At 40.9% G+C, this 27,583-nt stretch overlaps 1 protein-coding gene across 2 annotated transcripts; it reads left to right on the forward strand.

Annotated features, from left to right (window-relative positions):
* The first annotated feature begins 5,239 nt into the window (after positions 1–5,239).
* Positions 5,240–27,446, forward strand: LOC131251391 (glutathione hydrolase 3). 2 transcript variants are annotated; one of them, XM_058252065.1, is made up of 7 exons: positions 5,240–5,414; positions 9,425–9,738; positions 21,572–22,090; positions 23,342–23,577; positions 25,474–25,738; positions 25,886–26,023; positions 26,686–27,446. In XM_058252065.1, exons 1-7 carry the CDS (start codon positions 5,306–5,308, stop codon positions 26,956–26,958), a joined length of 1,854 nt encoding a protein of 617 aa, XP_058108048.1. In that variant the 5' UTR covers positions 5,240–5,305; the 3' UTR covers positions 26,959–27,446. The 2 variants fall into 2 exon arrangements, with proteins under 2 accessions (XP_058108048.1, XP_058108049.1); XM_058252066.1 differs by lacking the exon at positions 9,425–9,738 and having other exon boundaries at positions 5,285–5,414.
* Positions 27,447–27,583: the final 137 nt, after the last annotated feature.

Below are 27,583 nucleotides of genomic sequence, written 5' to 3' on the forward strand. Positions count from 1 at the left end.
AGGAATCCAAGGAAACTGGTGAGGTATACGCCGTAGTAGTGAAGGGCAAGGAAGAGGAACCCTCAAACATCCCTCCAAGTTTAAGACTGTTGCTAAACGAATTCAAAGAAGTCTGGCATGAAGATTTATCTGATGGATTGTCCCCCATGAGGGACATCCAACATCACATAGACCTCGTCCCTGGGGCTAGCCTGCCCAATCGCCCTCATTATCGGATGAGTCCGAAGGAGTGAGATACTTCAGGGGCAAGTGGAAGAATTGATACGTAAGGATTTCTTGAGAGAGAGCATGAGCCCATGTGTCGTACCAGCATTATTAATGCCAAAAAAAAGATGAAAGCTGGCACATGTGTGTCGACAGCCGAGCAATCAACAAAATTACCATCAAATATCGGTTCCCAATACCACGGTTGGACGACATACTCGATATGTTAGAAGGGGCCAAGGTATTCTCTAAACTAGATCTAAGGAGCGGGTACCATCAGATTCGTATTCGACCAGGTGATGAGTGGAAAACGGCATTCAAGACCAAGGAAGGGTTGTATGAGTGGCTGGTCATGCCCTTCGGCCTATCGAACGCACCAAGTACTTTTATGTGTTTGATGAATCAAGTTCTAAAATCGTTCACTGGCCGATTTGTGGTAGTATATTTTGATGACATATTGATATATAACCAGGATGAGGCGGAGCACAAGAAATATCTCAGGCAGGTGCTACAGGTCCTACAACTTAACAAGTTGTACCTCAACTTGAAGAAGTGTAGTTTTTTAACCGACAGCCTATTGTTTCTAGGATTTGTTGTAACATCTACAGGCATTCGTGTGGACGATGAAAAAGTGCGAGCTATTAGGGAATGGCCGATCCCGACAAACATTCATGAGGTGAGAAGTTTTCACGGGTTGGCGACTTTCTATCGTCGATTTGTGCGAGATTTTAGCACCATAGTCACACCTATAACAGATTGCATGAAAAAAGGACCGTTCCAGTGGACCGATAAAGCTGATAAGAGTTTTCATGAGATCAAGCAGCGTTTGTCTACAACACCGGTCTTGGTGCTTCCTAATTTCGACAAATTGTTTGAGGTTGAGTGTGACGCTTCATATGTCGGAATTGGAGGAGTATTATCACAGGAAGGTAGGCCGGTAGCCTTCTACAACGAGAAGCTCAGCGAAGCTTGAGTTGTACGCAGTTGTTCAGGCGCTGCGACATTGGCGGCATTATCTGATTCAAAGAGAGTTTGTTTTGTACACTGACCATCAAGCATTAAAGTTTATTAATAGTCAGACTAACGTGAATCGTGTGCATGCTAGATGGGTTGCGTTTTTACAGGAATTCACGTTCATTCTGAAGCACAAGTCAGGGCAACAAGGTGGCTGATGCACTTAGCCGTCGTGCATCACTACTAATAACAATGAGCAACGAGGTAGTCGGCTTCGACTGTCTCAAGGAGCTGTATGCCGAGGATGAGGACTTCAAAGATTCTTGGATGAAGTGTCAAGAAGGTCACCCCAGTGACCTTCATATACAGGACGATTTTCTCTTCAAAGGGAATCGATTGTGCATCCCCCAAAGTTCTCTGAGGGAGCAGATTATTCAGGAGCTACATGGAGGTGGCCTTGGTGGACACTTGGGGCGAGACAAGACGCGAGCTCTTGTGGAAGAGCGGTATTACTGGCCGCAGTTAGTACGCGATGTGGGAAAAGCCGTACAACGTTGTCATGTTTGTCAGACCTCCAAGGGGCAATCTCGGAATACGGGCCTCTACACCCCGTTACCTGTGCCTAACGGCCCTTGGGAGGATTTATCAATGGACTTCGTACTTGGTCTCCCACGAACACAACGCGGCATGGATTCGGTGTTCGTGGTGGTAGATCGTTTCTCAAAGATGGCGCACTTTATCCCATGCAAGAAGACCCTCGATGCAACACATGTGGCGAATTTATTTTTCAGGGAGGTCGTTCGGCTACACGGGGTCCCCAAGACCATTACTTCTGATCGTGACACGAAGTTCATTAGCCACTTTTGGCGAACTTTATGGAATCGATTCGATACACGACTTCAATTTAGTAGTGCTTACCACCCACAGACTGATGGGCAGACCGAAGTTGTGAATCGCACGTTGAGAAACCTTCTTCGCTGTATTTCAGGAGAAAAATCGAAGCAGTGAGATTTGGTCTTGTCTCAAGCAGAGTTTACATTCAACAACATGGTGAATCGCTCAACAGGGAGATCACCGTTCCATATTATATACGGACGAGTGACTCGCCACACACTTGACTTGGTCCCTCTGCCCAAGCACCCAGGCACGAGCATTGCAGCAGAACATATGGCAGACAAGATCATGGGCATTCATGCAGAAGTGCAGACCAAGCTACATGCCTCGAACGAGAAGTACAAGGAACAAGCGGACAAGCATCGGCGATAAAAAGTGTTCGAGGTAGGCGACCGCGTTATTGTCCATTTGCGCAAAGAGAGATTTCCGACCGGGACATACAACAAGTTGAAAAATAAGAAGATTGGACCGGTACCAATCATCCGAAAGATCAATGACAACGCTTATGTTGTTGATCTCCCACATGACATGGCCATCTCACGGACTTTCAATGTCACGGACCTAACCGAGTATCATGAACCAGAGCATGACGAGAACTCGAGGACGAGTTCTTTTGAAGTGGAGGAGACTGATGTAGAGCAGGTCGCGTACAGTTACATGGCCAAGATGGATCAGAAAAGGCCCGGTCGACGACAGAAGTGATCCGGACCATCGAACCTTAAATCGGGCGTATCTTGCAATCCGGAATGAGTTATCTGACGTAAAATATATGATTTTGGGGTAGAACGAGCTACTGAAGCCAACCAACCCTGCTATGCCGGGTTGCGCAGCCCGGAATTGCGAAAAACCCCTAGATCGATGGTCGTTTCCCCGTTTTAATTTCGCTTTTACTATAAATAGTAAGTTTTAGTTTGATTATAACTCTTCATCCGTCGGGCTTTAGGAGTTGCGCCCAACGTGAAAAGAGCTTAGAATAATTAGGAGAACGGTTTGGTGAAGCCAAATAGGACACTTACTATTTTTGGCCGAAAACCTTGCGCACTAGTAGACATCACGACCGTCTATAAATAGTAAGTTTACTATTTATAGTAAGTCATGAATTTTAGGAGTTTTAGTTGCAGTTTGATTCTGATTTCTTTCCCATTGCTTGGTACCCCTATTTAAAGGGTTGTGAACTCGTTTTTATTCATCAATTAATCAATTTCGAATTTATTAGAATTTATTTCTATTTTCTGCTTTCTTTCCTCGTGGATTCGAGAAGTCTCTGTGAGGAGTCCAGGGAAGCTCCGTGGATTCGGAGTAGTTATCCTCATCACGTTCATCCCTGCGTCAATAACTGACACTATAACCGGCCTTGTATGGGTTGGTTTTATGGTCGGTCAGGTTGCTTTTAGCTTCAGGGCCTCAATCGGTCTCTTTATACATTGCTGCCTCGTTAATCGAGCCAACTTTGTGTGTCTTACTTTGCCTATAACTCTTGACTCTTAAAGTCTCAGATGGGATTCGTTTCCCAAAAATCCGAGCTAAGTCTCTCCTCTAGACTTTGTCTCGCCTCGGTCCAACATGTTGCCTCGGACTCTCGGACGATGCTGATAGAGTTAGTCCATTCCATAACCGGGCCTCAGGACTCGGTGTTTTTTCCCCAACATAGGTTATTTTCCTCCAGAAGTTTTTAATTTATCTGCTATTCATTACACGATCTTTCAGTTGAAATTCAACTTGTGACATAAGGATGCATCTGGACACCACCGACGGCCTGATACATCCTGGCAATTTTTCCGTTTGAAAATGCAGTAACTGCCGTGTGACCATGGGAAAACATACGGGGAGGAATTGATTCCTGGTATGTGGGACCTATGATTCAACGATCTGAACCGTTGATCTTATAACCCCTATGATCCATCGAGGTGGATGGAGCCCTGATTGTGGGGCTCACAGTGATGTATATGTATTAAATCTGCGCCGTCCATCTATTTCGCTAGATCATTTTAGGGCATGACCTCAAACATAAGGCACATCCAAATCTCAAATGTAGCACACCACAGCCCACCATTAAAAACTTATTGGGGCCACCGGAAGTTTATTTGCCATCCAACCTGTTGATAAATTACACGGACGTAGATGAAAGGACCACACAAATATCAGCCTTGATCCAAAACTTTTGTGGCCCCTGATAAGTTTTTAATGGTCAATCACCACAGTTCCCTGTGGTGTGGTCCACCTGAGATTCAGATATGCTACACTTTTAGGCTAATACACTTAAAATGATATGACGAAACAGATGGATGGCGTGGATATAAGACACATACATTGTAGTGGCCCTACTGTCAGGGATCCACTTAAGCCGCCTCCAAATTGTAAATTGCTCCTGATACCTTTAATTTCATGCAGCTCGCGTGCTTTGCACTAAGATGCATTTAGTGTATTCATTTCCTCTGGGTTAGTTACACCTAATTAATAATGGGTTGGATGAAAGATACCGTGCTGGCTCCCACAAAAACCTATGGTTGCCATCACATTCCCATCGTTCTCAGTGGTGTGGTCCAACCGACTTTTGTTCCGGCTGATATTTTTCTCCAGAACTTGGAACAGAGGATAGAACCTGATGGAGGGAGTTGATGTTCTACATACAACATGGTGGGCCCGTAGATATTTGGGGCGTTTTACGCGTGCGTAAAACAGAAGTAGTAGGTATTCCTGTCCTGAATACTTTCGTAATTCGAACGGAGGCGTGTAGTTTAATCAAGCGTCATTTTTCGTGGTGGAGTTATTTGATACTCTGGCTGCGTGTGACGCTTGATGCGCATGCACTTAAAAATGCAATACCTGGCATATGTTAAACCAAATTAAACCGATTATAATATAAAAATCAGCTTGTTTGAACAATCCAAACGTATGATTCAAGGAAACTTGATTTTTAAACGACACCATTCCATATCTTTATTTCCAACCGTTAAATAAATGTCCACAGATCTAATATTTTCATAACCGAAGAAGAATAATTCTTAGCAATGATACATCTAAATCGGTGCCAATAATTGGAAAGCTTTAATTTTTGAATTAATTGTATGCCACGTAAGCAAATTTTGAAAAATGTCTAACTGCCTGCGTATCATCGATCAAACTCTGCAAGAGTATCAAAATATTATTTCTGGTATCTAATTTCCTGTCCCAGATTCCCTTGATACCGTCCTCCGCCCAACTCTCTCTCTCTCTCTCTCTCTCTCTCTCTCACTCAGGTGCTTCTTCGCCCATGGCGCGCTATGGATTCGGAATTCCGCTTCTGGGCTATCCTGCGCCGGCTCGAAACATCACCACGCTCACGCGGATTCAACTTGGGGCTGCCCTCATGATGATTATGGGTTGGTTAATTGCTCTCTTTCCTACATATTTCTTTCTTTTTCTCGTTTTTCTCCTCTTTTTCTACCGTCAAACAAGTAGCACTTGCAAGAAATTTGGACCGTTCATTTGTTTGTACCTATTCTGAATGGGGCACACCCCAAAATTCACACTGATCAGGAAATCGAATCCACTGATTGGACGCATTTTGCAGAAGTCCTCCAATCGATGTCTAATATCATCTGACCAATGATCTATCTCCCTATGTTTGTTTACATGCTGGTCTCTGTCTTGAGTGGTTAGGATGGTCTTTTATAGAGAAAGAGGACCGCCCATGGTCTCTCCACTTCGGGTCTGACCTCCTGAACCTATCCTCCCGGTTCACCTACGAGGGACGCGGATTGCTTCCTACCCCTGCCCGGACGGTAATCCGTCCGGGCAGGGCTCTTTGGGATCCAACGTGTTGTAAGAGTTTTATCCACACCGTTCATCGTTTTTCTCGGATCCGTTTAATCTATCATCTAAAAAATATGGCAGCTTCAAGGCTTAAGTTGACCACAAAGTGGGGATTGAACTTCCACCACTAAAAACTCTTGGGAGCTGGAGAAGTCTCAGATCAAGCTGATATTTATTTTTTCATTTCATCCTCGTCTAAATGTCCTTCTTAATAGGTTGGATGGTAAAAAACCATCACGGTGGCCCTTAGAAAGATTTCAAGGGTGGGTGTCGTTATCACGGCAGCTTCCTTTGGTGTGGTCCACTGGAGCTGTTGACCTGCCTCATTTTTAGGATAATATCTTAAAATGACTTGAGAAAAGCTATGAACGGCATGGATAAAACTCTTACATCACGATGGACCCCACAGAGCCCTGCCCGTCCGGGGGTAGGACGCAATCCGCGTCCACCTACGAGATACCGTCTCACTTCGGTAGTCCGCGGACGATCTTGCGCTCCCCAGCTGCGTCTCAGTTTAAGACCCACTTCAGGATCACCATGATAAGGGACGGACGGTCCTTTCTTTCCCTATGAAAATGATCCTAACCATTGAGAAAGTAGACTTCAATTTAAACCATTGAATTTTATAGAAATTTGCCTATTCGTAGAAAGATTCTCTAGGATTGATCATGGAAACCAATGCTTTTCTTTGACTATCCATGACGGGAATCACGTCCTGGACTGTTCAGATCATTCAGGTGAGTGGCCCAACTGGCACTTTGAGAATTCACCTGGTCCGCGTTCAACAAAGAAAGGTCCTCCTGAGATCGGATCGCGTGCTGAGTAACTCAGTATGCTTTTATCGTACTGAGGAAACTCAGTTGCGCCTACCTTGAATGTTTGTGTGTTATCCACGCCGTCCATCCGTTTTTAAAGATCATTTTAGTGGTTGATTCGAAAATTGAAAGACGCTCAAAGCTCAAGTGGACCACACCATAGGAAACAGTGGAAATAATGACTTCCACAGTTGAAACCTTGGTAGGGCCCACAGTTATGTTTATTTGTCATCCAACCTGTTCATAAGATCACACAGAGATGAATGAAGGGAAAACATAAGTAACATATGGATCCAAAACTTATGTGGCCCCCAAGAAATTTTCGACGGTAGAATTTCAATTCACACTGTTTCCCATGGTGAGGTCCACTTGAGATTTGGATATACTTATTTTTTAGGCTAGAGCCCACAAATTATCTTTTAAAATGGATGGACGGAGTGGATAAAATATATAAATGATGATGGACCCACTGAGTTTACTCAATATGCTTAGCGTGCTGTCTTCCTGAGCAATCCGTGTCCGGTCTTCCTGAGCAAAGGGAAATGGGAAGCGGATTGGCTGGTGAACCTCACACCAGCTGTATAGCTGCTGTTCCAAACTGTCCATCCATTCGGAGAGCTCGTCTCAAGGCTTGACAAGAAAAATAAGACAAATCTAGCCATCAAGTGGACTATAATGAAAAAAACATAGGGGATTGAACATATACCATTGAAACCGTTTTTGGAGTCACATAAGTTTTGGATAAATATGATTTTTTTTTTTTTCCTCCTTCGTGACCTAATGAACAGATTTGATGGGAAATAAACATTATGGTGGGCCCTATGAATATTTTAACGATGAAAATCATTATCACCGCTGCTATTTGTGGTGTGGTCCAAATGATCCTTGGATATGATTCATTTTTTTTGATAATTCTCTAAAATGATCCCTAAACATAGATGAACGGTACAGGTATAATAAATATATCACTATGGACCATGTAACTTTGATCTCTTTAAATCGTTCGTACAACTCAGAGCTCGTGTATCACTGTGGACCATGTAACTTTGATCTCCTTTAAATCGTCCGTACACCGGCCAATCCGCTTCGGAAATAGTGCTATAAGTGGATTAGCTGGTGTACCACACCACCTGTATATTTCGTGTATTGATGTCACCAAGTTCTGTGGATCTTATCAACAAGGCATGTGCTACATCCAAACTATCTATCATTTTGCGAAGTGCGATGTCTTCGTGAGGGTTAGATGAAAAATAAAACAGATCTAACGATAACATACTGAAAAAAAGTGGAGATTCTAGTTCACAGAAGTGTTGGATCAATATGAAATTTGTTTTTCCCCTTCATCCGGGTCTATTTTACGTTACTAATGGATTAGATAGAAAATAAACATTATGGTGGGCACTATAAAATTTTTAACGGTGAAAATCATTATCTTAGCTGCTATTTAATCATTTTTTTGGATAATACTCTAAAATGATCTCAAAAAATGGATGAACAGTGCGGATATAATAAATACATCACTGTGGGGCATGTAACTTTCATCTCCTTTGAACCGTTCGTACAACTCAAGTTCGAGGAGCATTAGCGCTCATCTTCGCACAACACGTACCATACCAATATGGGAGTGGATTGGATACTGAACACTTCGGTAGCGAAAACGCTACTAAAGTGGAGTGGTGAAATACAATTGGTTTAATACTAATAGCATGTTCCCTTACAATTAATGCTCTTTTCCTTGGGGTTCCGATAGACTAACGTCTCTCTCTTTGTTTGCCTATGCATGCACTTGACCATAAACTTTATTTTCTAGTCATTTTTTTCTTTGCTCCCTTGTTGAAGTGACGTCACCACTTTTCATGGGCAACGCCATAATGTATGTATTGTATCCACACCCGTTCATCCATTTCGTGATATTATTTTAGGGCATAATCCAAAGAGTGAGAAAGATCCAAATTTTAAGTGCACCCAACTGTAGAAAACAATGGAGATTGAACGCCCACCATTAAAACCTCTCTGGGCCACAAAAGCTTTCGATCAAGTTAATATTTATGCTTTACCTTATTTCATGTCTTTTTTAACTTATAAAAAGGTTAGATCTCAAATAAACATCATGGTTAGTCTCTGGGAAAGTTCCAAGAGTGGGGGTCCTTATCCCCACTGCTTCCTTTGGTGTGGTCGACTTTAACTTTTAATCGGCTTCAGTTTTTGGCTCTTGCCCTAAAATGAGTTCGCAAAACGGATGGATGGCATAGATGTAAAAGACATACACCAGGAAGGACTCACAGGGCCTGCCACTAGTGATTTTCCTGGTGTCAGGGTCACCAGGTAACCCTCGCAGAGCAGCCCATTACGCTTTTGGGCGGTGACCACATCATTTCTCGATATGAAATTTCTGGAAACTTTGGATCCAATCTTATAAGTGGGTCCACAGACATGGTGCCAGTATAATCGGGACGGTCCATGCAGTGGGCCTCATTGTGGATTGTCCAGATACGGAACGATCATTGCAATCATGCATTTCTAGCCATCTGATCAACGAACTTTTGACTGTTGAATATAGTGCGTGCATCGATTTCTACAACACCCATTGAACGATTAAAACCGTCGGATTAGATTGATTTTTGGCCCATGGACAATCCATAGCCGGTCCCACAAACTGAACAGTCTGGATATCATTGACATCCAGTAAGTAGGGTTAATAACAAGATTACAAATGAAGTTTCAACAAGAGTCTTCTGATCTGTGTCCATCTTACATTGCAGCTGTAGCACTTGTTGTCGTCCACAACTCCAATGGGAAATGGGAGCTAAGATTGAATAATCAAGGCGATGTGGTCCAGTCGGAGAAGGGTGTGGTCGCAGCCGATGATGGCCGATGCTCGGAGATCGGGGTATCGATGCTGAGAGAAGGCGGGCACGCGGTGGATGCAGGTGTGGCCACAGCGCTTTGCCTGGGTGTAGTCCACTCAATGTCGAGTGGGATAGGAGGTGGAGGTTTTATGATCGTCCGATCTTCGGCTGACTCGCGAGCTGAAGCCTTTGACTGCAGGGAGACCGCTCCATCAGCTGCTTCTCAGGTCAGTCAGTTGTGTTTGGCTGGACTTCCCAAAATTTCTTAGCCTCCTCATTTATTACTGAAATTACAACGGAATCATCGGGTACAGCTGAAAGTAGAAGCGGACTGCGTAGTGTGCCATACACTACCGACTCCGTGGTGTGTAGACGTGACCAAGTTCTGTGGGCCCTACCATGTGTTATGTCCACAGTCTATTTATTTTTCCAGATCATTCTGGGGCATGGGCCAAAAATGAGGCACATCCATATCTTAGGTGGACCACACTCAAAGTAGTGAAGATTGGTAGGCTACCCCACTCAAACTTTTTGGTGGACACGGAAATTTTGGATCAGTTGGTATTTTCGGTAAGCAAAATCATCCCATTGCTTCCTGTGGTGTGGTCTACTTGAGCTTTGGATTTGCTTTATTTATTGGCCCATGCCTTGAAACGATCTCACAAAATAGATGTATAGTGGATATAAAACATACATCATGGTATGGCGCAAAGATATCAGTGATGTCAACAAATCAGATGATGTGTGGCACGCCACGCTATCCACTTCTACTGGAAGTATGTTAACTTGCGGTCCAGATGATGTGTGGCACGCCACGCTATCCACTTCTACTGGAAGTATGTTAACTTGCGGTCCAATAATGTAGCACATCCGTACATAAAAAATTAGGATCGTCCCCTCATCAGATGGGGTTATATCTGATATTGAATCAGGCCATCGGTTGTCCTTTCATTCGAACGGTGTGATCCATTGAAAGAACGGAAGAGGGAAGCGGATTGGCTGATGTAACACACCACCGACCTGTCTGGTGTGCGTGAAGCGCTGACACTCCTCTAGCACCGAGTTCTAGGAACGGTTGGAGAGATCAAAGTTACGTGGTCCCACGATGGGATATTTCTTATATACACTGTTAATACATTTGGAGAGATCATTTTAGATATGAGCCCGTTCCAAAGCTCAAGTGAACCACATCACAAATTACAATGGAAAAATGATTCTCATCAATAAAACATTAACAGGGCTTACCATAAAGTTTATTTTCCATCCAATCCGTTTATAAGTCACGTGCACGTGGATGAAGAGTGAAAAACAAATATCATATTGATCTATAACTTCTGTGACTGCAACGTTCAATCCTTCACTGCTTTTTGCAACGTGGTCTGTTTGATCTTTGGTTTTATTTTACTCCTTTTGCGGCTCAAGCTTTACAACTAGCTTTGAATGGTTTGGATATAACATATACATCACGATGGATCCACATAACCTGATGACGTAAACATACTTGCTAGTCGGTGGGGAAGCGGATTGGCTGGTGTAGCGCATACCAGCGAGCTGGTGTAGATACGTGTCGAGCCAAGACGAGCGCCGACGCTCCTCGAGCTCTGAGTTGTCGAACGGTTTAAAGGATATGAAAGTTACATGGCCCCACAATGATGTATTTATTATATCCACACCGTTCATCTATTTTTGGAGATCATTATAATATATTACACAAAAAATGAATCATATCCAAAGCTCAAATGGACCACACCGAAAATAGCAACGAGGATGATGATTTTCACTATTGAAAATTCCAAGGGCCCACTGTAATGTTTATTTTCCATCAATCTGTTAATAATATAAAAAATACACGGATGAAGAGGAAAAACAAATTTAATATTGATCCGAAACTTCTATGACCCCAAAAGGATTTTGGGGTTTCAATGGTAGATGTTCAATCCCCCACTGATTTTTGCAGTGTGGTCCAATTGATCTTTAGATCTGTCATATTTTTCTTTTAAAGCCTTAAGACGAGCTCGCCAAATGGATGGACAGTTTGGATATAACACATACCTCATGATGGGACCCACAACACTTGCTGTCGTCAATACACCAGCTATGTGTGGTACACCAGTCAATCCGCTTCCAGTCGGTGGTGTGTGGTACACCAGCCGATCCGCATCCGCCGAACAGTCCGCATCCGCCGAACAGTTCCTTTCCTAGAGGGAAGAGCGTCATGGTGGGGCTACTGTTTCATGGTACGGATGTCTTATGCAGCTGGCATGTTGTCTTCAAAAGACATGGTTGTAAGACTAGTTACAGCGTCACTGTGGATTGTTTGTTTCTGGTCAGATCTCACATGGTTTATTTGATGAACGGATTGGCTCCTGCCCCTGGCACCAGCCATTGGCTGGTGGTTGGTGCTATGTGGGCCCCACCATGATGTATGTGTTTCATCCAAGCCATCCATCTGTTTTTACAGATCATTTTACAGTATGAGTCCAAAAATGAGGTATATCCAAATCTCAAGTGGACCACATTATAGGAAACAGTTTTGAATGAGGGTCGACCATTAAAAACATTTTGGGGGCCATAGAAGTTTTGGATTAAGCTGATATTTGTTTTTCCTCTTCATCTGGGCCTGTATGACCTAATCAACAGTTTGGATGTCAAATAAACAGTATAGTGGGCCTTGGGAAGATTTTAATGGTTGATATCCAATCACTATTGTTTTCATGTGGTGTGGTCCACCTGAGATTTATATCCCTCTCATTTTTGGGATCAAGCAATAAAATGATCGGTAAAAATGGATGAACGGAATGGATGAAACACATACATCATGGTGGGGCCCACAGAGCACCGACCACCAGCCACGGAGCTGGTGTCAGGGGGAGTAGCCAATCCGTTTCCGTTTATTTGCTGTAGACACCTCACCCTCATGATCAAGCATGTGAATCCAAACCGTGAGCCCAAAGTACTTTGAAATCGAAACCCTTGGGAGTTATTTGATTTTTTAAATAATTTGAATAGGCTAGGGCTGCTTTATATATATATATATATATATATGATAAATGGATTATTATTGTTGAAAATGAGATGCCTCAAATCTATGATGAAACAGGACCATCGACCAGTTTAGTAGATGGGTTGAAGAATATCGAAAATATTCAGATTTATTGGCAAAACTCTTTGGACAGATTTTGGAGTTTTCAACGGGTCGATCGCACTGATCGAAGCATCTCGATTGGTCGAATCGACAGATCAACGAATTGCACAGTTTGCATTGTTTTGTGAAACTTGTTTTATTTCCTGTTTGTCTTTTATTAAAGGGTGTAATTGAGATTAGGGCATAGGAGAAATATGCTTAAGGGTTTGAGAGGGTTTTGGAGAGAGAAGCTTATGGCTTTTCCTCTTGGGGCTTTAACAAGTAAGGTTTCATCTCTTATAACTTTTTTTTTCATACTGCTTTCTCACCTTGTTCGATGGTTTTTAACACAAGGGTTTTTTCATATAAATTTAAATTGTTCTTTGTTTGGATTTGCTTGTGCGATTGTGAATACTTTGTTGGATTCCGTATTGTGTACTTTCACGAGTTCCAATAAGTGGTATTAGAGATAACTTGGGAAGCAGATTGAATTTGAAAAGAATGTATCAATGACATATAACATGAAATTTGATGTAGAAAAATATTCCAGAAAAAATAATTTTGAACTATATAAGGTGAAGATGAAGGGCCTTTTAGTTCAACAAGGATTGGAAGACTTACTCCATGGAAAGCAACCGGAAACTATGAAATAAGAAGAGTGGCACAAGTTAAATAAAAAAGCTGATATCTCAGTTCAGTTGTGCCTAACGGATGAGGTCCTATACAATGTTATGAGAGACTAGACTGCGGCTGATACATGAGCGAAGTTAGAGAACATTTATGCAAAGAAGTCTCTTAAAAATCATTTATATCTGAAGCTACAGTTGTTTAATCTGAAGATGGATAAGGGAGATGATGTTGAGACCCACGTTAGTAACTTCAATCAGCTTGTTTGCAAATTGTTAGATGTGTATAAGGTGATGACGGATGAAGATCAAGCATGTATTCTATTGAATTCTCTTACAGAATCACATGAGTCATTCAAAACCTCTTTGTGCACCGGTAGGATGACCATTAATATTGACTATTATCTCAGCACTTTAGTCGAAGGCAATTAGAAAGAAAAGTAGTGATGTGGATGCTTCTTCAGATGCACTACTTACGAGAGGGTGAAGTTTTGGGTGGGATATGAGATCTTTGCAATTGAGATCTAAATCCAGGGATAAGGACAAAACCAAGCTGAAGTGCTAGAATTGTGGCATGGCAGTGCACAAGAAGAATGATTGTTAGAATCCTAAGTTTAGGAAGGAGAAATCAAAGGGTTCTTACAGAGAGGCCATCACTACGGAATTTAGTGAGGCTAGTGGTAGTGACATGTTGACCGTATCAAAATTCAAGTATTTCAGCAATGAATGGATTTTGGATACAAGGGCTTCGTATCACATGACTCCTCATAGGACTTGGTTTACAGGTTACAATGAGTGCGATGGTGGCCAGGTGTTTATGGCCAATGGCAATGCTTGTAACGTGGTTGGTCTTTGATCAATGCACATCAAGATATTTGAGCATAAAGTGTATCTTGACTGATGTGAGACATGTTCCTGAGTTGAGAAAGACTCTGATATCTTTTCGTGCATTCAAGACACTTGGGTGTAAATTCACCAGGTTCAATCATGTCCTTAAGGTTTTAAGGGGGGCACTCATAATCATGAAAGTATAAAAGAATGGTAACATTTACAGGTTAATTGAAAATACTTCATTGGGTGGAGCTGCAAAGGTTGTAGTAGATCCCACATCTACACATATGTGGCATGTGCACCTAGGCAATATGAGTGAGTGGGGCATGAAGATACTTTTTAATCATTGTTTGATCCCAGTTTTTTAAAAGTATTGATTTCTAATATATGCGATGATTGTATATATGGTAAATAGTCAAGGTTAACTTTTAAGTCTAGGAAATATGTTTGTAAAAGGGTTCTGAATTATGTGCATTTTAATGCATAGGGGTTGTCGCCCATAGTTTCTGGTGGAGGCTCGTCATGGTTCGTTCCGTTCATTGACGACCATTCAGGAAAAGTTTGAGTTTATTTTCTGAAAAATAAATCTAAGGTTTTCACCAACTTTAAATAGTGGAAGGCGATGGTGGAAAAATGAATAGGGTGAAAGGTGAAAGTGCTGATGAAATATAACACTGAGGAATTCACTTCTGGGGAATTCAATCATTTTTATAAAGATGGAGGGATCGTGAGGCACAACACAGTACATCATACACCGGAGTAGAATGGTGTGGCTGAGTGGATGAATTAGACTTTCTTAGAGGGGGTCCATTGCATGATGAGTAATGGTGGGTTAGGCAAGGAAATGTGGACTAAGGCCATTAACATGCCTTGTTTTTTGGTGAATCAGTCCCCTTTTATGGCTATAGATCGTAAAATTCCAGAGGAAGTGTGGAGTAGTCAACAGGTACACTACTCAGGGCTGTGATGCTTACTCTCACGTAACTTCAGTTAAGAGAGATAAATTGGACCAAATGGCTAAAATCACATCTTTGTTGGATATAGTGATGGTGTGAAAGGGGTACATACCATATGGCCAGGTCACACGGAAAATCATCTTTAGTCATGACATCAAATTCGACGAGGGATGTTGTTCCATGAGAATGAGTACAAGGAAGCGGAAAAGTCAGTTGTGGATGTTTAAATAGACAAAGATATAACACGGGCTGAAACTAAGACGTAGATAGAAGTACAAGAGCAAGTGGAGCAGCCACATGAGATAAGGAATCCACAAAGGAATCGTAGGTTACCGACAAGATATATGGATGACTCGAATGTTACATTCGTCCTCATTACGGATGAGAGGATCCGTCTACTTTTCAGGAGGCTCTTGACGATGTATATGCCTGAAATTGGAAAGCGGCGATATATAACGAGATGGACTCCTAGTACAAGAATAAGACGTGAGAGATGGTGTATCTTCTTGTCGGTCGTAAAGTGATCGGGTGTATGTAGATTTTTAGGAAGAAATATGATATAAGATAAGGTTGGTAGCGAAGGGACATGCTTAGAGAGAAAGTGTTAACTTCAATGAGATCTTCCCGCTTGTGGCAAAGTATTTATCATATTTGTATTGGTATTGGTTGCCCAATATAATCTTGAGATGGAATAAATGGATGTAAAGACTGCTTTCCTATAGGAGGAATTGGAAGAGCAGAATTACACGAAGCAACTAGTAGGATTCAAAGTACAAGGAGTAAAGAACAATGTTTACTGGTTGAAGAGGTTGTTGTATGGCCTGAAACGGTCTCCTAGGCAATGGTATAAGAAATTTGATTCTTTAATGATGAGTCAAAGGTTTACCAGGAGTGAGTTTGATAATTGTGTCTATTTTAAGACATTGAGTGATGAGAAGTTCATTATCTTGTTATTGTATTTTGATGACATGTATATCATCAGTCATAACATATCTGAGATCAACATAGTAAAAGTTCAGCTATTAAGAACATTTGAGATGAAAGATTTGGGAGATGCAAAGAGGGTTCTCGGCATTGACATACACAGAGACAGGAAGAGAAGTAGGCTATGGTTATTTCAGGTTGAATACCTTGAGAAAGTATTGGTGAAGCATGAGATGAACAAGGCAAAGCCGGTTAGTGTTCCCCACGCGTCTCATTTTTAGTTTTCTTCTAAGCAATGTCCTGAAACGGATAAAGAAAAGAAGGTTATGTCCCGTGTGCCTTATTTAAGTGCTATTGATAGCTTGATGTATGCCACGGTCTGTATGAGACCAGATATTTCACATGTGGTGGGTATTGTTAGCAGATACATGTCTAACCCCGGCAAGCAACACTAGGAGGCAATGAAATGACTACTTCGATACGTTTGAGGTACGTAGGATTATATCTTGACATTAAAAAAAATAAAAGGACAAATTGGTAGATTATGTGGATTTAAATTACGTGAGTAGTGTGGATGGTAAAATGTCAACTTCCGGTTACTAATTTGTATTAGCAAGTGGAGTAATCAGTTAGATGTCGAAGCTTCAATTCGTGGTGGCTCTTTCCACAACCGAAGCTAAGTATATAGCAGTGATGAAAGCATTCAAGGAAGAGGTTTGGTTGAGAGGAATGATAAATCAGTTGGGGCTTCAGAAGGAGGCCGTGCCAGTTAATTATGACAACAAAAGTACGCTCGATTTGGCTAAGAGCTCGATTTACCATTCTAAAACTAAACACATTGATGTGCATCATCATTTTATCCAATAAGTGTTAGAAGAAGGCAGTGTGAATCTCGAGAAAATTCATACAAGAATGAATCTGATTAACATGCTTACAAAAGTGGTTCCGCAGAAAAGTTCAAGTTCTGTGCAACTTCTCTAGGTCGGGTAAAGATGGAGTGAAGACAGAGTGTGCACGAGAAGCGATGATTGTGAAGCTATGGAAACGAAGTAGAGATAGAAGATCGAATATGGCATATTGCAGCATGAAGATTAGAGTCATGGTGGGGATTCTTGACAATCGGATGCCTCAAATCTATGCTGAAACATGGGCCATCGATTGGTCGACAGGTCAAAGAAAATCGAAATTATTCGAATTTATTGGTAAAACTCTCTAAATATATTTCGGAGTTTTTGATAGGTTGAAAACTTTGGTCGATAGGTCAACTTGACCGATTAAAGCATCTTGACTGGTCAAATTGACAAATCAACGAATTGCGTGGTTTTGCGGAACTTGTTTTTAACATTGGTTTTTCTTTTATTAAAAGGTGTAATCGGGATTAGGGCATATGAGAGACGTGCTTAATGGTTTGAGAGAGATAAAGGGCTAGGGCTTTTCCTTGTGGGGCTTTGATTGGTAAGGTTTCATATTTTGTAACTTCGTTTTTCATAGTGCATTCTTGCTTTGTGCTGTGACTTTTTCCGCAAGGGTTTTCCACGTAAATTCAAATTGTTCTTTGTTTGGATTTGCTTGTGCAATTGTAATTACTCTGTTTGATTCTGCTCTATGTGCTTCTGCGAGTCCCAACAATTATTACCCCCACTCTTGGGTTATTCTTACTCCACACACACATTAGATTTTTGTGTGAATTTCCGTACTAAAAAAGGACTAACTTAAATTTGTGGGTTCGACCATAATATATGTGAGATATCCACACCGTTCATCTGTTTTATTGGAGCATTTTAGTATGTAAGCCCAAAAAATGAGGTTGATCCAAAGTTAAAGTGGCCCACACTAGGAGAAACAATGGTCGTTAAACTTCTACCATTGAAAGGTTTTCTTCTTCCTAGGGACTAAAAGATTGTTTATTTGTCATCGAACTTGTTCATAAGGTCACATGGACATGAGTAAGGGAAGAACACAAATATCAATTTGATCCCAAACTTCTAGGGCCCTCAAAATGGTTTTAAGTTTTAACCGTACAATTCCCACTATATCTAGTGATGTAGTCCACTTGAGCTCTACTTCTGCCTCATTTTTGGGCTCATGCCCTAAAATCAGCTAGCAGAATAGATGGACAAGGTAGATAAGCCATACACATCACAGTGAACCACACATGAAATTTACATTTTTACCTTGATTTTAAAATTCAAAAAGCAAAACTTTAACTCTACCTTGAGGATGGTGTTGGAATTAAGATGGTAAATAATAATTGCACATTTACCATGTATTGAACATAGAATTGAGAAATGGGCAATCAAAAGCTCTGTTTAAGGGGCACAGATTTCATGCGAAAGGCTTTCTCATTAAGTTCTTGCAATGTGATGCTAGGTGGGGCCCACCATGATGTTTGTGAGAAATCCACTCCATCCATCTGTTTTTCCTTATCATTTTAGGACAAGAGACCAAAAATTAGGTGGACCCAAAACTCGAGGCAGCCATATAAAAGGGAAAACTAGGGAAAGAGTTTCCTACCGTTGAAACCTTCTGGGCTCCACCTTGATGTTTATATGCCATCCAAACCATTTATAAGGTCATTCCCACTGGGATGAAGTGAAAGCATGAAAAACTTAACTTGATATGAAACTTTTGTGGCCATACAAAATTTTCAACTGTGTTCACTAAATCCCCACTGTTTCCTCTCATATGGATGCCTTGAGTTTTAGATCCACTTGATTTTTAGTCTCTTGCCCTAAAATGATATTGACAAATAGATGGACAGAGTTGATTTCTCACAAACATCACGATGGGCCCCATCTAGTATCCCAGCGTAGGAACTTCCTGCGAAAGCCTTTAACAGGAAATCTGCATCCGTGTAACCGTGTTTAGGTATGGATGCCTTGAGTTTTAGATCCACTTGATTTTTGGTCTCTTGCCCTAAAATGATATGGACAAATAGATGGACAGAGTGGATTTCTCACAAACATCACGATGGGCCCCATCTAGTATCCCAGCGTAGGAAGCCTTTAACAGGAAATCTGCATCCGTGTAACCGTGTTTAGGTATGGATGCCTTGAGTTTTAGATCCACTTGATTTTTGGTCTCTTGCCCTAAAATGATATGGACAAATAGATGGACAGAGTGGATTTCTCACAAACATCATGATGGGCCCCATCTAGTATCCCAGCATAGGAACTTCCTGCGAAAGCCTTTAACAAGAAATCTGCATCCGTGCAATCGTGTTTAGGTATGATTAACTCTAACAGTCCACCCAAGAACCACATAACCTAATCCAAATTATCCTAGTCTATATGGGAAAGGGTAAGATGAGGTTACCTCATGGGAGCTTTCCATGAGGTCGAGCTATGTGGGCCCCACCTTGGTGTGTCAGACATCCACACTGTACATTTGGTGGTTTCCCTCTAGGTTATGGGTTATCCCAAAAAATCATCCATATCCAAAGCTCAATGGGAAACACCATCTGAATCCATGTGAAATCATGCCCAAAACATCTAAAAGCACTTAGTGGGGCTTACCTTAGTCTTAGAATGTCCTAAAATTTGGTGTTACCCCTCATCCAAGTGGGACATGCACACAAAATGGATGGGCTGGATGTCTGAACCACACCTCATTGGCCCTATAAACAAGTAAGAAAGTTTCAATGGGAGGTAGACATCCACTCTCAATTATTGTCTATAATGGCCCACATAAATGATGAATTGCCTTAATTTTAGGCCTGTGGCTCAACATGAAAGGGTGCATTTGATTGATGGGGTGGACGTCCTCACACATTATGGTGAGGGACACAGAGCTCGACCTTATGGGAAGCTCACATTAGCTCAACCTCACAAGTACCTTTTTCCTACACACACCATTGAACATTGAACCTACTCCCTAGGTTGCATCACTCCACCTTCTCATTATCCTAGCCATTATTAGGTCCTCGACTTGGTTTAGATCCTACTTATAAAGGTTGAGCACACTAAGAGGAGGCATAGTACTTTGGCTTCGCTATGAACATTATTGTAGCCAGCCTCCAAGGACGATAAATATTCGCACCACAAAAGCTCAACTCTCTCCAGCTCCAACTCGGAGTTGAGAGTTCCTAAGAACTCAAATGTACACCGCTTGTTGAGCCATTTGTGCAACCCTTTTGGCACGGTGAAAGTTGGCATTTAGAAGTCAAGTTCTTTCCGCTCGCAAAGGGAAGCATGATATGATTTTACAGACGACTCCCATTACTGCATGTTTGTAATTTCCTGGTGCAACTGATCTGTTTTAACTAAATCATTTCAATGCAAAATACATCTCAATGACTGTATACTCAATTTGTTTAGCCATTTCACAACCAAGATGTTGATGAGATGAGCCAGACATTCCAATGGTTTGAACATCCACGGTGCCCCACACAAAATGTTGTATTTTAAAAATAAAATTTTGTTTTAAATTCAAATTTCTCCCCGTGCTTTCTTTTTGCAAAAGGTGTTTTGTTGTTTTGTTTTGTTTGTTTGTTTGTTTGTGTGTCTGTGTGTTTTTTTTTTTTTTTTTTTTTTTTTTGTATTTTTCGTCCCATATGGGAAAGGATCAAGGAAAATCTCATGTATATATGAGATGTGGTTTGTATAAGGCTTTGAGTCACTGACGAGGAATAACCATTTGGGTTGGACCATCTCTTTACAACGTGCGCCCGCTCGCGCGCCGGGCCAGGCCGAGCTGGGTCTAGGTCTAGGTCTATGTGTGGATTGAGAGTACACTTGCGCTAATTGTTTTGTTCCACATACTCCGAGTATACTCACATCTGTCGGTTTCACACAAATTTCAAACCAGAGACATGTCTGTTCGGGTGTTCACACAGACCTAACCCATTTAAAACTGTTCTTTATGCACCTAATTGTGGTCTATATATAAACCTACTCATTTTTCTAAATTAATTCATTCAAACCAATGATTTCTCTCTCTGGTTCTTCAAAATAAGTCTCTAGTTCAGTGTTTTACAACTGAGTTTGCTACTGAGTCAGCTCACTTCGGTTAAGTTGTATAGGCTAGTTTGAGCCCGTGTACAATGAGTACACTGTTGATACTGGGTCATAGTCGTTGTATCATGGAGGTCAACTGTCCAAGATTCCTATTGCACTTGGAACACGGTATAAGAAAGGCAGATTTGGTTTCAAGCCGAGTGACCCAGTCACGCATCAACTCAAGCACATAAGTCATCTTTTCTTTACTTAATTTTTTATTTTTATTTTTTTTATTTTTAAAAATTAAGTACTATTTCTAGCACTTTTTTTTTTTCCCCAACACAAAACACAAACTTTCGCTTTGAAGAAAAACATTTAGTCACAAACATCTCATGAGAATCATGATGGGGAAGAAGTGGGTTACATACCACTAACCAAGCTGCAATGATAAAACCTGTTCGCTTAAATTAAATTAGAAAACATCATAAGAACTTGTTCCACTGGTTTCAAAATGGCCCCCGTAGATGAACTGGCAAACATAACACCATTATTATGCCAGTTATTCATTCACATGATGAATCTGCACTTATTTATTTATTTATTTTTTCCATTTTCTCTATCTTTTGATCATAGTGAAATTGTTCAACTGATTGGATATGCAGAACATGTATGAAAAGAATCCTGCAACTAAGTCCAAAGGTGCACTCTCAATGGGTGTCCCAGGTGAGCTAGCTGGTCTTCATGCAGCATGGATGAAAAATGGGCGCCTTTCTTGGAAGATCCTCTTCCAACCATCAATAAAACTCGCCAGGGATGGTTTTGTTGTCACTCCTTATATAAGACAAGGCATCAAGAATTCGGAGGCAAAGATCATGGCTGACCCAGGCTTACGTCGAATGTTTGCACCTAATGGGAAGTTGTTGGAAGCAGGTGATACTTGCTACAATGTCGAGTTGTCTCGGACTCTAGAGGCAATAGCTGAACAAGGTCCCCAAGCTTTCTACAATGGGACCATTGGCGAGAGTTTTGTAAGGGATGTGCAAGAAGCAGGTGGGATCTTGACAATGGAGGACTTGCGGCAGTATCGAGTTCAAGTGCAGGATGCTATGAATGTGAATGTTATGGGCTACACTGTTCTTGGAATGCCACCTCCTTCAAGTGGAACTGTTGGGTTGGCTCTGGTATGTTTCCAGTTTCAAAAATCTCAGTTGATTCACTCGTAGATGTATTATACAATGCTGACTTGAAATAATTTGTGGTACTTTCTTGTTCTCAGTGTGTACTGGGGCCCATGAATCCAAACCATTGATAGCTGGGCCATATTCTAGATAGCCTCTGAACCAGAAACCTTCAATTAGTTCCCAACAACAGACGGTTATGAAAGAAAATATGGCAATTCAACAGAAAAAAAAAAAAAAAAAAAAAAAAAAAAGAAAAAGAAAAAAGAAAAAATGGAAGAAGAAAAAAGGGAGAAAGTAAAGCAGTCGCAGAGTCAATGGCTAGGATCTTCTAACCTGGGATTGTGCCTGGGATGTCCATGATGGGCCCATAGCATTGACAGTTTTGGATCTGAACAATAGGCCATTCCTGTACAATCTGAAATCTATAGACATTCGCTGTTAGAACATTGTATGATACTTATAAATTTTAGGGCCATCGACAGTCAGATGCTAGCATACCTGTATCTGAACCAGCCTAAAGGAATCAGATTCGGTTTGTGTCAGATTTGGAAAATGAGTCATCAGATCCAAAACTGATCGGGTTAAGGTACCCCATCGAATCCTGTTGAGTCTAGTTTCAAGCACAAATTAGAATGTGTTTGGACTCCTGTTCGGTTCCCGAATCAGATTCGGGTTCATGCTAAAAGCATGCCTTTCGTATAGTTTCTAAATCACATATGGACTGGAACCCAACCAGATCAATGATCATGTCCCAAAATCCAGACCCGACAGGGTTGAATCATGTTGGATACTTGGGGTATGCATTGGAAGCCATATTCCACCCTGTTATATGAAAGTTAACAGTCAATAATCTTTGGACTAGAATTTTCCCCTTAAACAAAGTTCACATTCCAATTGTGTCACCATGAAATTATCGCTATGTATTCCGGATATGGTATATCTTCTGACTTTATCGATCTTTTATGAGATCGAATTCCATTCAAATTCCCCCTGGGAGGAAAATGTCACTAATACATTACAATGCCTTGCATTTTTATTGCAATGTATCAACAATACAAGCCAATAAAAATGATGCTTTTTCTATATACATCTGTACTGCATATTAACCAGTATATTGTAGCAGTAAAATAGATTCAACTCAAAGGGCCCTTTATCAGAATTGGGTGTTTATTACACCTACTGAGTGTAAGTTAATGCAATCTTTACTTTTGACAGCCCGATTTTAACCTATCTAAAACTTACATTGATCAGGTCCTAAACATTTTAGACAGCTTCGAACCATCGGATGCTGCGAAGGGTCCAATGGGTCTTCATCGCCTAATCGAAGCTTTGAAGCATATGTTCGCTGTCCGAATGAATCTTGGTGATCCCAACTTTTCAAATATTACAGAATATGTATCAGATATGCTTTCACTTTCATATGCGAAGAAGCTTCAGCAAAAGATACTTGACAACACCACGTTCCCGGCCGGCTATTATCTAACCAAGTAAGAAGAGCTTCCTGTTCCTTTCCCATCCTGTCTTACTGTTACAAGAAAAGCCATTCAGTAGGGATGCCAGACACGGCATGCTCTTCTTACTTTACAAAAGTTTTTTTGTGTGTGTGTGTGTGTGTGTGTGTGTGTGTGTGGAAAAGATCATTATCATCATCAACATCAACATCAAAGCTGTGTCCCAACTATTTTGCATTGGTTTTACGAATCTCACTTCGCGGGTCAATCCCATCTAAAGCCCTATCCTATGATATTATTTTGGTGAGTTGTGGATGAGGTATTCTCAAGAAATTTTATTAGTAAAGGCTAAAACATTTTTTGGGCAATGATCCTAATGAATAGGCTACAATTTTTTGGGGAGTGACCCATGAAAAACTACTCTAACGGAAGTCGTCTATGGAGTAACTGTTATTGCTCATGAGGAATAACTACATGCATTTAGTGCTAAGCAAGGCTATGGACTAACCTATAATGTTTGGATTCTTCAAAATGTGCAGAACTTGACAGAGACTTGGAACCTTGGCTAATGGTAACCACAAGGGATTCCTCTACTTGAAGATTTGAAATCCGAATCTATTAAGATTTTGAAGGCTATGCTTGTTAGTCATTTACGATGTATAGTAAATTCTAATACTTAGGTAGTATTCCATGATGTCACTAACATTAACATGACCAATTTTTAATTTCTTTTATGACTAGAAAGTCAAAAAAAAGAGAAAAAAGAAGTCAAAGACTGACATTCTCATAACCTGAGAATTTGGATTATGAGGATCTTTCGAAATCGATACTGGTCATATTCAATGCCCGTATGGGTAGTTGTACTTGGGTACTTTCTAACTATGGCTACTCAACGAACCCAATTATTGCTCCACTACTATTACTGCTACTACCACCGCTACCACCATTACCAGCATTGTCACATCCAAATCACTACAGTACCATCGACCCTATCTATGCCATATAACTCCCTAGGGATGATAACCTTGAATATTCAAAAGGATAGGGGAAGGAATTTTAAAGTATAGTTGCTGTCAAACATATGGTTTAGATCTCATCTGCAAAAAGCTTGCAATGGCTTAAATTCTACCTTTGTGTTTGGACAGTTTAACCCGCTACCATGTTTGTTTTCTTTGAAGCATTGTTTGTTCAAAATTATGTGAAACTCACATTATAAAAAATTTTAAATGTAATGTTAAAACTATATATATATATACTTTCACTTAAAATGGTAGTGATCCTTTTTCAAAGTTGCTGTGAAACTCACATGCTGAAAAATCTTTAAAGCTAAACTAAAAAGAAAAAAAAGGATTTTCATATTCTTTGTATAGATGGCATCTCTATTGCACTTCATATTCTTAACCCGTGGGATTTTTATTTCCTTTCATACTTGCAAGTAGTGACTTGTAGTTTTTGATTAGACATTATTTATTAAAGTGATTTGCTTAGAAAGTTGTTGATGTGATAATTATTTGATCTAGTTTATGACTTTATATATGTGGAGTGGCTTTGATAAATGATAATTAATAAAGTGTTTGAACATGCTTATACTTGAAAAATAAATAATCTTTCAGGCATTTTTATATTTCTTGCCTTTTCTTTTCTTATTATTTATCATTATTTTAAATTCAATAATAGACATATCGTGTAGCTTATGTTGCATGCCATGCTATTTACGCTAAATGTTACAGAGGGCTGAATGCTACACAGCATACTACTGCTATTTAAAACACTGACCACAACAACAAATTCATCATTATTACAGCAACCGACTGCAATAGCCACAGCCACAGCCACAACTATTATCTTTGTCTACCATCACTGATACCACTGCCACTATCTTTGCTTTCCACTAAAACCATTGGCTGACTATTTCCCTTCATCCTTTATCAGATGGAGTCAGCTAAGAGACCATGGGACCAGCCATTTTTGCGTCGTCGACGCTGACCGGAATGCAGTGTCAATGACGACTACTGTAAATTACTATTTTGGTGCAGGAATTCTTTCACCTTCTACAGGGATTGTGCTGAACAATGAGATGGATGACTTCTCAACACCGACGGAAATGACACCAGACAAACTTCCACCAGCCCCTTCTAACTTTATAGAGCCTAATAAGAGGCCTTTATCTTCAATGACTCCCATTATCATCCTCAAGGTATGGTAATGACTCAGTACACATGTATTTAACATCAAAAGGAAGTAGACTCAGTATACGTGTTAGGTGCCAACCAATGGTGGGCCACACCATATGAATCCTTCCTCATTTAGCATTTGTAATAGGCATGAAAATGAATGTTTGCAGGATAATCAACTGGCTGGAGTTGCAGGGGCAAGTGGTGGTCTCTTCATAATACCAGCAGTCATTCAAATCTTTCTAAACCATTTCATATTGGGCATGGATCCTCTTGCCTCTGTTCAGCATCCTAGGGTTTACCACAAGGTGCTAATATTTCATCTCCTCTCCCCAAGCATTTTCCTGATAAAATGTAACGTACTCTGGTCGACTATGGTGGACTGTGAACATGCCCTGATTTGCTGTGCACATGGCATACTTGTACATCCAATCCAATCAATCAAAGTCATGGGTCCTTTTGTAGATGGGGCATGGCCAAAAAAGCACCATGATCCAATAATCCTAGGCATCTAACAATGTCCATCAAATGGATGGTTAGAAAATGGTCATAGGTCCAATCAGCATGGTTTTTTGTGCATGCCTCTTGTACATTGGACGTGCACACCTTTGCTATTCCCCATTGCTTTGCTATTATGTGTTATGACACTTGTGCTACTCAACCCTTCTGTCCCACCACAAGATGATCCAGTCCATTTATCTAGAAGGTCTCACTATAGATGTGCCAAATGGAAAAAATCTCGCCAATCAAAGATCGTCACTGTCCATGGAGAGGTGAGTTAGAAACAATGGACCAGATTCTATCACGCACATGATGATCTCTAGTTATCAAGATGATTTAATGTCACATGTCTTCCAAGCTGAACGGCCTGAATCATCATGTGCAGGGGTGAAAGGTTGCTAGCCCATCAAGATGTATGATAAGCAACTAATAGTCAAAAAATAACTGATAATCCTACATATGTTTGCAGTTGATACCAAATGTGGTGTTGTACGAAAATTGGACAGTGATAGATGGAGAGCACATCGAACTCTCTGAGGATAACAAGATCTTCTTGGAGGAAAGAGGTCATCATTTAAAGGCCCAAGCAACTGGGGCCATCAGCCAGCTTGTGGTGCACAACCTTCAAAATCAACTGCTCAACATGGGAAGAAAACATACAGGGTTCAACAGTGGGGTCTTTCATGGATTGCTTACTGCTGTGAGTGACCCAAGGAAAGATGGTCAACCTGCAGGCTTATGAATTGTATATTTCTGAGACTCAGAGAGTTACTGCAACACAGCCTGTGGGGCCCTCAGTGTTGTCAGTGTGAAATCCACTTTGTCCATCAGTGTCACCAGTTCATGTTATTTCAAGAGCCCAAAAATGAAGCAGATCTAATACTCAAGTGGGCCTCACCAAAAGAAACATGGGGACCGAATGCTCAGCATTGTTACCTTGATGAGTCCCACAGAAGTTTTGGATCAGGCTGGTATTTGTTTTTTGCCTTCATCCTGGTTAGAATCACCTTATGAATGGGTTGGATGGCATATAAATATGACGGTGAGCCCCAGAAAGGTTTCAATGGTGGGCGTTTTTATCCCCACTGTTTCCTTTGGTGTGACCCATTTGGGTTTTTTATTCACCTCATTTAGGGCTCTTGTTGTGGTTGTCCACAGGGCTCTGTGTTGCAGGAAACTGGCGTCTATATTTCTGTACTTAACAGTATTGTAATTTCAGTATCTTCCTTAGTTCAAGTTTTATATATATATATATATATATATATATATATATATAATTTTGATGAGTTTGGCGTGTTGGTTAGTCAAATGGGTTTTCAGGCCCAACCAATTTGGTCAGACTTGGGCCATGGTTCATGCAGCCCACA

The sequence above is a fragment of the Magnolia sinica genome, chromosome 7 (assembly GCF_029962835.1).
Source record: "Magnolia sinica isolate HGM2019 chromosome 7, MsV1, whole genome shotgun sequence".
Taxonomy (NCBI): domain Eukaryota; kingdom Viridiplantae; phylum Streptophyta; class Magnoliopsida; order Magnoliales; family Magnoliaceae; genus Magnolia; species Magnolia sinica.

What these genes read in the sequence shown, in the direction of transcription:
- LOC131251391 (XM_058252065.1), top strand. Translation starts at nt 5,306, where the DNA reads ATGGCGCGCTATGGATTCGGAATTCCGCTTCTGGGCTATCCTGCGCCG. An exon ending in CTCCATCAGCTGCTTCTCAG is followed by an intron (nt 9,739 to 21,571) that starts GTCAGTCAGTTG and finishes TTGGATATGCAG; the next exon opens with AACATGTATGAAAAGAATCC. An exon ending in GCCGGCTATTATCTAACCAA is followed by an intron (nt 23,578 to 25,473) that starts GTAAGAAGAGCT and finishes ATCCTTTATCAG; the next exon opens with ATGGAGTCAGCTAAGAGACC.